This window comes from Populus alba, chromosome 12 (genome assembly GCF_005239225.2).
Source record: "Populus alba chromosome 12, ASM523922v2, whole genome shotgun sequence".
Lineage (NCBI taxonomy): Eukaryota > Viridiplantae > Streptophyta > Magnoliopsida > Malpighiales > Salicaceae > Populus > Populus alba.
In genome coordinates, this window is record NC_133295.1 from 4,752,315 (window position 1) to 4,763,352 (window position 11,038).

Consider the following 11,038-nt stretch of genomic DNA (forward strand, 5'->3'; position numbering starts at 1 on the left):
TATATATATAAAAAAACAACCCAAAAAAAATATCTAAATAAAATGGCCAAACCTGATGCCCAAGTCATGAGATCATGATAGCTTGATTGAAAGGAAACTGATAAAAATCACGAAGCCTATTTTTCAAAATAAACATTGTCAAATGATGAAATTAAAAAAAAAATATAAACTTTTATTAACTTTTCAAACTTGTGACTCGAGTCACTAAACCAAAATAGCATATTTGAAAAAACTATGAAGCCCAACTCCCGACAAATCAAAATTTAAAGATGAGATTGAAAAAAAAAATCAATTTTACAAAAGGATTCAAAATAAAATAGCAATCAAGAGAATAAGGATCTAATTTAAAATAAAAGGTAATTGTGAGAACAACCTAAAATTTTGAATTGAATGAGAAAATTGAAAAGAAAAATCAAATTGAAAAAAGAATTCAATACAAAAAATAAAATCAAAAGAATGAAGATCATATTTGAAAAAATAACAAAACATAATTATTGATTTCTAATGATGAAATTGAAAAACAAATTAAAATTTGATAAAAGAAAAAATAAAAAACAACTAAAATCAAACAAATGAGTACGAAATTTGAAAAATCAGTAAATACAAGGGAAATTTTCAATGCCAACAACACAACTTCACCCAAAACACCACACATGTTGTCCCATGTTGAAAAAGATGTTATGACGCTTCCAAAATCATAGTAGAAGCCAAGGTTCCTTCATTGAATGGTGCCTTCACGCCTCCATAAAAGCACAGAGTGACTCCACATGCCAACATAATATTTTATACTTATCAATGTATCATATTTCCCTAAGCCAACATGATTATAACAAAAAAATCAGAATTAAAATGCTAAAAAAAAAAGACCCTGAAAGCTAGTTTAATAATTTTTGCTTGTAAGGGTAATTCAATAACTTTTATTGTGAAAAGAAAAAACTAAAAGTTAAAATGGATGAAAGCTAATATTTTTTTTTTTGCTTTGAAGAGTAATTAAGTCATTTACTGTGCTAAAAAAGTTAACAAATTAATTTATCCCTAATCAATGTAGTAATATCCAATGGATCTGACAAAAAAGAACCATCTTATCTTTAATAACAAGCTTTTTGAGTGTTTTTTTTTTTTTTGTAAGGGTCAAAATCATCATTATACTATTTCATTCCATAATACAATGAGTTTAGGGCCACAATATTTTACTGATGCCTCTTAGTTTCTTTTTAAAATATTTAAGTGTGGAATTATTTCCCTCCTTAAAATAGTGATAATTACTATTATTATTATTGCTAACAACACTAAAAGAATTGAGGGATAAACATTAGTTGCACTGTTCAATGAACAATTAGGTTTTTTTAAATATTATTTCAATAATTTGTTGATTTTGAATGGACCTTTATAATTTTTTTTCATTTTGAATTTTATAAGGTTATTGTAGTCTCAAACAAGCATCTTAATATTTAGTTGGTGTTTGATTTTGTGAGTGTTTATTTTTGTTATCATATAATTAAATAAAAATAGTTTAAAGAAATAAAATTATTAAACCTAGTGGAGTCCATAATTTGGGTCATGGGTTTGGCAGGTTATACCGCGAAACTCGAGTAAATCTAATATGTTGTTTTTTTAGTATTCAAATAAAAAAAGATATCATTTTGATTTTTTTTTTAAATCAAACCATATTTTTATTAGTCATCTAGTTTGTTTTTAGATTCACTGGGTTAACCAGGTCATGTTAAAAAAACTCTCATATGGTTTAATTTAAAATTTAAATTAGATAAAAATTAAATCAAGAGATTTCAAAGTTGACTTAATAAAATTGAGTTGATAACAATGTCCGATTCGTAGAGCAGCATAGATAATAAAATAGTTTTACCACTAATTAGGAAGAGAAGGAATATTGTGTTCCTCATTTCTATAGCAATATCTTATTAGTGGTACAAACATAATTTTTTATGTAAAGAATGAAATGAAAAGAACAAAACATATACACAGAGGAATAACACAATTACTACAACCCATGAGCTCAGAAAAGAGAATCCAAGAAGAAAAGGAGGAAAAAAGAAAAGAAAAAGGTAGAGAGTCTTTTACCAAATGCTTAAAAAGGGACTCTCCATGCGAGTACTTGGAGACACACCCACCTCCCTCTCCCAACCAAAATGCTTTTTCTTTTCTACTACACACTTTTGTACTGCAATTTAGGCCATTGAAGATTGAGCCAGATACCAATTTAACAAGATATATCAAATAATTATTTATATTATAATAAAAATACTGCCCGAGGTCATCATCTCTCTCATTCTCAAATCCAAACAAAACTCAAAACAAAAGGGAAAAAAACAAAGAAAATAAAAAAGCAGACCCTGTGCTTTGGGGACTGCAAGTGCAAGCTTGCTCTCGCAACTCTCAAAGCAAAGCTGTATATTGTATAGTTCAAAAAGAATTCCTCAATTCTGTTTATTACCACCCACTACTCCGTAACCCCAGAGCCACATGCTTTGCCATTCTCATCATCACCACAAACATCACCATCGCCATCACCAGCAGTTCAAGAACCAGTTTCGTCTTCATCTTCTTCTTCTTCCTCTTTTAGCTAGCTCACACTTTGTTTGATCTTGAACAACATCAATCCATTCTTCTCATTCAAAAGACTTAATCTACCAAAGTTTTGGGTTTTCAAATAGTAACCAAAGATGATTAGTTTACTAGATTTCTACCATGTGATGACTGCAATGGTGCCACTTTACGTGGCCATGATTTTGGCCTATGGCTCGGTGAAATGGTGGAAGATTTTCACTCCTGATCAGTGCTCGGGCATCAACCGTTTCGTGGCGCTTTTTGCTGTCCCTCTCCTCTCTTTCCACTTCATATCTAGCAATGATCCTTACAAAATGAACTTTCGCTTCATAGCTGCCGATACTCTACAAAAGATCATAGTTTTAGTAGTATTAGCATTTTGGACTATGTTTAGTAAAAGGGGTTGCTTGGAATGGACCATTACATTGTTTTCACTTTCAACACTGCCCAACACTCTTGTTATGGGCATTCCTTTGCTCAAAGGAATGTATGGTGATTATTCTGGTAGTTTGATGGTGCAAGTTGTGGTCCTTCAATGCATCATTTGGTACACTTTGATGCTGTTTCTGTTTGAATATAGGGGTGCTAAACTGCTCATTTCTGAGCAATTTCCAGACACTGCTGGTTCCATTGTGTCAATCCATGTAGACTCTGATATCATGTCACTCGATGGTAGACAGCCTCTAGAAACTGAAGCAGAGATCAAAGAAGATGGAAAGTTACATGTCACTGTTAGGAAATCCAATGCTTCAAGATCGGATATTTTCTCTAGAAGGTCTCAAGGTCTGTCATCAACAACACCAAGGCCATCAAACCTTACCAATGCTGAGATTTACTCCTTACAATCATCAAGAAATCCAACTCCGAGAGGGTCTAGTTTCAATCACACGGATTTCTACTCAATGATGGCGGCTGGTAGAAACTCAAATTTTGGTGCTTCAGATGTTTATGGACTATCAGCATCTCGGGGCCCAACACCGAGGCCATCCAATTTTGAAGAAGAGAATGGTGGAAGTAACAAACCAAGGTTCCATTACCACGCGCCAGGTGGTGCAACTCATTATCCAGCACCAAACCCTGGCATGTTTTCGCCAACAACTGCATCTAAAGGTGTTGCAGCAAATGCCAATAATGCTGCTGCAAAGAAACCTAATGGGCAAGCTCAACAGAAAGCTGAAGATGGTAGGGACCTTCATATGTTTGTATGGAGTTCAAGCGCTTCTCCTGTTTCAGATGTTTTTGGTGGTCATGATTACGGTGCCCATGACCAGAAAGATGTTAGGCTGGCTGTATCTCCTGGAAAAGGTGCTTAATTAATTTTTCCAGTTGGTTAATTAGTTTGCAAATACTATCAATAAATCCAGATTTTAGATTGTTCTCTTTGTTTTTCTACTTCTATTCATCTGCTTTACTCTTACTATTATTTCCTTTCTTGATTGCTGTTTTTGTCGGCTTTGGAATTTCAGTTGAGGGACATACAGAGAATCAGGAGGACTATAATTTAGAGAGAGATGCTTTCAGCTTTGGAAATAGAGGAATGGACAGAGAAATGAATAACCATGAAGGTGAGAAAGTCGGTGCTGCAGGCAAACCAAAACCAATGCCCCCAACAAGTGTCATGACAAGGCTTATACTCATCATGGTCTGGAGGAAACTTATCAGAAACCCCAACACTTACTCCAGCTTGATTGGTCTCACCTGGTCCTTGGTTTCTTTCAGGTACGGTACACCACTAAACCCACTGAGATCTCTGTGTATCTGGACAGTACAGTAGTTAATGTATCTGGGTTTTTTTTTTGTTTTTTTTTTATTTATGGGATATTGATTGTCTTTGGATCTCTGGTTTCTTACAGGTGGGATGTACAGATGCCTGCGATTATATCTAAGTCCATTTCCATTCTGTCAGATGCAGGGCTCGGCATGGCAATGTTCAGTCTCGGTCAGTATCAAACTCTTGTCGTCTCCTTTTTTTACTTTCGTTACAGCTTACAATCCTTTATTCTTACCATTTTGTTCTCTGAAAAACTTTTTTGATTCTCTCTTGCTACTTTTTCATTATTAATGTCCCAAGAAAGCACGCAGGCTAGCAAAGTAAAGTGTGCCAAACAGTCCGAGGGCGATCATGTTGTTGGAGTTTTTCTTTTTTTTCTCTCTCTCTCTCTATTACAAATCCCTCGCTTTTTGCCTAGTTTGTGCTGATGAACAGTGGTGGTGGTGATGATGAAAGTTGTATCACATCAAAAAAATGGTGGACGAGCATGCTCTTATTGCCTGCTGCCTTTTGATGTGTTGACAGGTCTGTTTATGGCTTTGCAACCAAGGATCATAGCATGTGGGAATTCCGTCGCAGCTTTTGCTATGGCTGTGAGATTCCTTACAGGTCCAGCTGTCATGGCAGCTGCTTCTATTGCTGTTGGTCTAAGAGGCACGCTCTTACACATTGCCATCGTTCAGGTCACTTTAACACACTATCTCCTGTGTTTTCTTTTCTGCTGTGCTGTTTCTCGTTCTCTTGCCTCCTCCTGACACAACCAATCCTACTTGACTGCAAAAGCTCCAAAAAACTTAATTACTTCCTAAACAATGTTTGTTATCTCCAGATAGGATTTTTTATTCAGTTGAAATTATCCCCATGTTGGAACTAGACTCTTAGTGCAGAAAACATTGAATCTGTGATCTTGCCAAATGAGTAAAACAAGAAATATTTGTTTGCTATTTTCAGATATTTTTCATCTCCAGAACTTTTTTAAAAATGGGTGTTTGTGCTCGTCGGGTATTGTATCTAAAATATTTTGAGGGAAAAGATTGAAGCATTCTGGAGGTAGCTAAAACTGATCTGGAAAAAGCAATGACAGCAAAAAGAACAAGAGTAATCACAGCTAGCGAGCCCAATAATGCATCAAACCTTAAGGATTTGTTTAGGGTTACTGATGAACAGAAAGTATCTGTACCATTATTACTAACATGTCCCTTTGCCCTGCTTGTGCTTCCCTTCCCCAACGAAAAACACAGGCAGCTCTACCACAGGGAATTGTCCCCTTTGTCTTCGCCAAGGAGTACAACGTGCATCCTGATATTCTCAGTACAGCGTGAGTATATTTTTCAAACAAAGCATCATAGCTTATACACCATTATTTATATTTATTTTTCTCTTTTTCATTTGCCATCTTTTTCCATTGTTTTCTCTTATTCTCATCACCTGATTTTGGGTTTTGAAATCGCAGTGTCATATTTGGGATGCTAATTGCACTGCCCATAACTCTTGTGTACTACATCTTAATGGGGCTATGAAGAGGAAAGCAAAAAACCTCGGATATTGGAATCCATGCAGACCCCGTCTCTGGGCTGCTAGCTAGTGCATGGAAAAACTGGAAGTCAAAACTTTGAAGGACAGAGAAAAGCAGCCATGGTGAATCTTTCTAGCGAAATGTCTTCTTTTGCCTAGAGAAGTTGTAAAATTAATGTTTGTAGTAAGATTATCAATGAAAAAAATGGTGCCCTAGTTAATTAGCTTTTCTTTAACCATGTTCCCAGACATTTATGTTAGAAGTGCAACACAAATTACAAATGAAAAGAAGGGAAGGGAATTGCTACTGTTTTTTTTTTTTTAATTAATGTGAGTTTTAGCGCTAGCTTTCACGTTTCTTGATTAATCTCATAAATTTTAAAATTAACAATTATATAAATTTTTAATAACTCTGAGAAGATTCAGACTAACATGCTAATTTTATATATTTTGAATAACGAGGTGTTTTTTTATTTTTTAAAAAATTAATTAAAACTCGAGGCCTTTACACACAAAAAAAAAAAAAAAGAGAGAATCCGAGTAGAAAAGAAATAAGAAATAGAGACCCAATATATCCTAGTAACTTACAGGTAAAGTTGGCAAAGGGTTTTTGAGCATCCCATTCAAGAAGTGCTTAAGCTCAAGAGTATACTAGTATATCAAAGTACTTTTTTGTTTAGAAATATATTAAATAATATATTTTTTTATTTTTAAAAAAATATTTTTTACATCAATATTAAAACGATTTAAATATATATATATATATATATATATTTTAATTCAAATTCTTAAAAAACATGATTTTTAAAAATTGTGTTTCCAAAACTATCTTTATTAAATGATGGGTTACTAGATGAGGTGATTAAGAGGGATTAGAGAAACATTAGTCATTGACCTCAAATTAAGATGATAATTAGGAGATACTTTATAGAGCCATATATGCTTTTGGATTGCATGTATATGAGATAGTGCAATTAGGGCCCCTCCATTACAAGATGGGGTTTCGAAATTGATGTGGACTTCCTGGAATAATGGGAGACAATAGTCACATCCAGAGTTTCTCCTTCTCCTCCTCCTCCTTCTTCAACCTCCTAATTCTTTAGTTACACACATGACCTTTTTCTTGACACCTTTCCCTTTCATCCTTGCCCTATGCTTAGTGCTACGAATAAATTAATTTTGAACAAGCATATATATTGTTGTGCTCTTAATTATACAGTAGAATAAAAAGGGTACCTCAAGAACATCATTCCAAATTCATCTTATTTTCGTCCTTCAAATCATTACATTCTTCCACAACTAGAGCATGAAATGCCCAAACCCAAGAGCTCCCCCATGAAAATACCTTCAAAAGGGATCACGTTAGAGACAAGTTTTCCTCCCTCATGAGGTGTAAAGTTTAGCTGCTTAAAGAGATAGATGTCGCTGGTGTCATGCATAATCATTGCTGTGAAATCATGTGCGCATCCAATTTCCTACATGATAATCCTCTTTTGGATGAGGTTTGCATTAAAACAATCTTTTATATATATATATTAGGACGAGATGGAAAAAGAAAAAGACTTCATGAATAATGAAATCATTTACTGTGTGAAAAATACTGTTCTTTTTCTTGAAATCATTGGATTGTCACCTAAGTCTTCGTTTTCTCAATTAATGCTTCAAGTTTAGGTATATGTCTTCATTAAATATAGTTATAAAATGTAATAGTTTTTCTGTATGCAATTTGGAGGTGCAATTAGTCCCATCTCGTTAATTAATAGGTGCTCAATTATTGTAATCACATATTAAAAAATCTATTTGTGTTCGTGAGAAAAAGACATTTTGGAAGCATACATATAGTGGAAACACAAGGATTTCTTTCCTTTTTTTTTTTTTAATAAAAAACCAATATTAATATATTATATAAAATGAATGAACTCATTTGACACGCATGGTTAAAAAAAATGGGAATTGACCCGGTAAAAATTTTAATTTATTAAAAAAAAAAAACATCATTTTTTAAACATGGGAATTGAAGTTTTGAATTTCAATAAATAAGTTGAAGCACCAACGCTCACTTTCGCTGACTCGGCTGCCAATAAATAGCATGGGTTTTGCCACAACAAGATGTCACCATATGCATTATGCATTTGTCAGTAAATTATTGAGCCGTTGGCTTAGAACACTTGCCCTCGTCTGTGGCCTGCTTGAAGAAACTTGCAGATTCTATTCAATGAGGTCAAGATGCCTCTCCATTGCTGTTTTCACCACATTTTTCTGTGCTCTAGTCGGCTCCCAGAAAGCGACTGTTGCTTCACCTTTTAGGATATTTTCTGCTTTTTATATATATATCGTTATCGATGAAAATCCTGGTGAACATTCATTTTCATGACCTTGAACTAGGAAAAACCTTTCCCCAAGAATTTAACTGTTTCCTAATGATAACTGCTACAGAAACAATGACAATATAAGCATATTAGTTTACCTTTTCATTTAAACATAATTGAAAAATACTTTCTAGTTAATTTTGAGATTTTGCAATTTAATGTATTTCATGAACGAACATATAAAAGTGTTAAAGTTGAGGACTAGTAATCCCGAGAGGTAACTCAATTAATCAGATTTTAAGTTTGCTTTCCAATGATCATGAGTTTAAGTTTTCTCAGAGCCATTAGAAACTTACATGCTCATTAACTTCATGGCCTGTAAGATTAGTTGAGATGCGCAAGTTGATTCGAACACTCATATTAATCAAAAAAAAAAAAGTTGAGGACCAATAAGATTTTGAGAAATAGATGATTTGGGTAATAGGAAAAAAAATTCCAATTTTCTTGAATTTTAGAAATTATATTATTTATTTATAAACTCTTAAAACTAGTTATTAGCTTGTATTTTTTCTTGAATCTAATTTATGTCAATCAATACTTTTCTTGGGTCTAATTTTAACTAGTTAATTATAATTTTCTTAGTATTTTAGGTTAAAAGAGAACTCAATGGTAGTGGGACAAATCAAATTCGAAATTTCTTAGTCATGAATTCGAGTAACATAAAAAAAAATTAGGTAAAAAAATTCATAAAATTTACTAAAATTAACAATTTTTATTTGAATTATAAAAAAAAAAAACCTCACCCCTATAAAATAGTAGGTGTTTTGAGATTTTATATTTAACTCTAAGTAGTGGATGTAGTGAGTACAAACACAAGTTCCTTTCATTGATTTTTTGGATTCAAACCTTAAGAGCAACACCCAGAAAAAAATGTATTAAATTTCTTTGAATGCCCGATATAGGGGATGCATTTTTATAATGGTTCACTGAGGAAATTAATCCTAGTTAACATGTAATTAAACTGGTTTAAAAACACATTTTATAGTCAAATAAAAAAAATTCTTAAATTTTATTGGACAACCACTCATAATTTTATCATCTTATTGTGAATCATTGGGTTTCTTTCTTTTTCTTAGTTTATTTGTTATTGTTGTTATTAATCTTTGAAAAAGATACGTTTGATAGAGAGTTTATATCAAACTCAATCATTTGCAGCCCCTAGCGAAAATGAACTTATCTTGTAATGCAGCTTCTTCTTCTTCTTCTTCTTCTTTTCATTTTTTTCCTACACAATTCTATTAAAACATGTGCTTAAATGACCTGGGCTTTGCTGTAAGTTAATTAATTTTATTTTTTTTAATAATATTCAACCAATGCAAGCATGCTTTAAAGAAAGGAAAAAAAAACAATATCAAATGAGAAAAAATCAATATCAAATTATAAAAACAAATGAAAAATAAGCAAAAAAAAACATGATGCCAATCCGTGTTAACCCATAAAACCAATGTCCTGAACCATTTGATTGGAAGCACCAAACATGAAAAAATCACGAAATCCAATTTCTAACAGATCAAATATTGATGGAAAAAGATTGATAAATGATATTTATATATACCAAACCAAGGGAATTGCTATGAAATTTTAAAAACCAGTTGCGAATCTCAAGAATGAGAGAGAAAAAACCAGCGATAATAAGTCCATCAAATCCAAACATGCGCCACCTATTAAAGAAAAGGACGTTGCAATGAATCGAATAACATTGCAAAGGCATATTTTCAATCTCCGTATGATGGCGTAAGCGCCACCGAAGCAATACAGCTTCACCCACGCGTCTGACAAAGTTTTTTTTTAATATTTTTTAATTATTGTAAAAGACTAATTTACCCCTCAAACAACTTTATTATAACAAAAAAGACCAATTTAAAATACAAAAATTCCACTAAATTTTTTATCTGTTCTTATTGCTTTTGATTTTGTTTAAATACAGAACATGTAACAAAAGAATTATATTTTTTATGGAAAAAATATTAAAAATAAAATGAGAAATAATATTCGCAAATTATTTTGTTTCGAAGGAATTTAACTTATTACTATTCATAAAAAATTTCCATATGATTAAATAGTTTTTTTAAGGGCTCTCTGTGTGACAAGATAAAAAAATCATAATCAATATGTATCTTTTAGCTTCGTGACTTGGTCTTTATGTATTTTTTTTCTTATTAAATGCACATATCAAATTTTCAGTTAACAATTATTATTTTTAGTGCTAAAAAACACATTGACATTGCCTTTTTTTATATGATTAAAAAGGCTTTTGATCTTACCTACAATAAACCATTTGCTAACTAACTACTATATATTTCATGCCTATTTTATGACAACCTAATAATTACAGGTTTGCACCTTATTAGCGATGTATGCCATATAAATTTGAGGGTGACAATTAACCCTTAAACTTTTATAATAGTAATAGTGGTGGTGATGGTAGTACAGGTTTGTTGTAGCACTAGGAGGAATAACAATAGCAGTAGTAGTAAGAGCAATAGTTGTGACAGTAGCAGGGGTAGCAATACAAGGAGGAGCAGTAACAGGAGTAGCAGTAGCAAAAGAAGCAATAGGAGTAGCAATAAAAAGGAGTAATAACAGGAGTAGCCGTAGCAAGAGAAGTAGTAGCAGTAACAATAGTAGCAACAACAGTTGTCACAATAACAATAGTAGAAGCAGTAGAAATAGTCACAATAGCAATAGTAGTAATAGTGGTTGAAGTAGTAGTCATAATAGTAGTATTAGTAGTAATGTTACAACAATGAGGATGGATATGGTGGTAGTGATTGTAGTAGTAATTGTAACAGCAACAACAACAATAACAATAGCAGTT

At 32.6% G+C, this 11,038-nt stretch overlaps 1 protein-coding gene across 1 annotated transcript; it reads left to right on the top strand.

The window, feature by feature from the left end:
• Positions 1-2,140: 2,140 nt before the first annotated feature.
• On the top strand, positions 2,141-6,159 carry LOC118046261 (probable auxin efflux carrier component 1c). The gene is made up of 6 exons (XM_035055090.2): positions 2,141-3,870; positions 4,032-4,284; positions 4,419-4,504; positions 4,862-5,019; positions 5,578-5,654; positions 5,790-6,159. The coding sequence occupies exons 1-6, from the start codon at positions 2,682-2,684 to the stop codon at positions 5,854-5,856; spliced, it is 1,830 nt and encodes a 609-aa protein (XP_034910981.1). The 5' UTR covers positions 2,141-2,681; the 3' UTR covers positions 5,857-6,159.
• Positions 6,160-11,038: the final 4,879 nt, after the last annotated feature.

What these genes read in the sequence shown, in the direction of transcription:
- LOC118046261 (XM_035055090.2), top strand. Translation starts at nt 2,682, where the DNA reads ATGATTAGTTTACTAGATTTCTACCATGTGATGACTGCAATGGTGCCA. An exon ending in GGCTGTATCTCCTGGAAAAG is followed by an intron (nt 3,871 to 4,031) that starts GTGCTTAATTAA and finishes TTGGAATTTCAG; the next exon opens with TTGAGGGACATACAGAGAAT. An exon ending in CATGGCAATGTTCAGTCTCG is followed by an intron (nt 4,505 to 4,861) that starts GTCAGTATCAAA and finishes ATGTGTTGACAG; the next exon opens with GTCTGTTTATGGCTTTGCAA.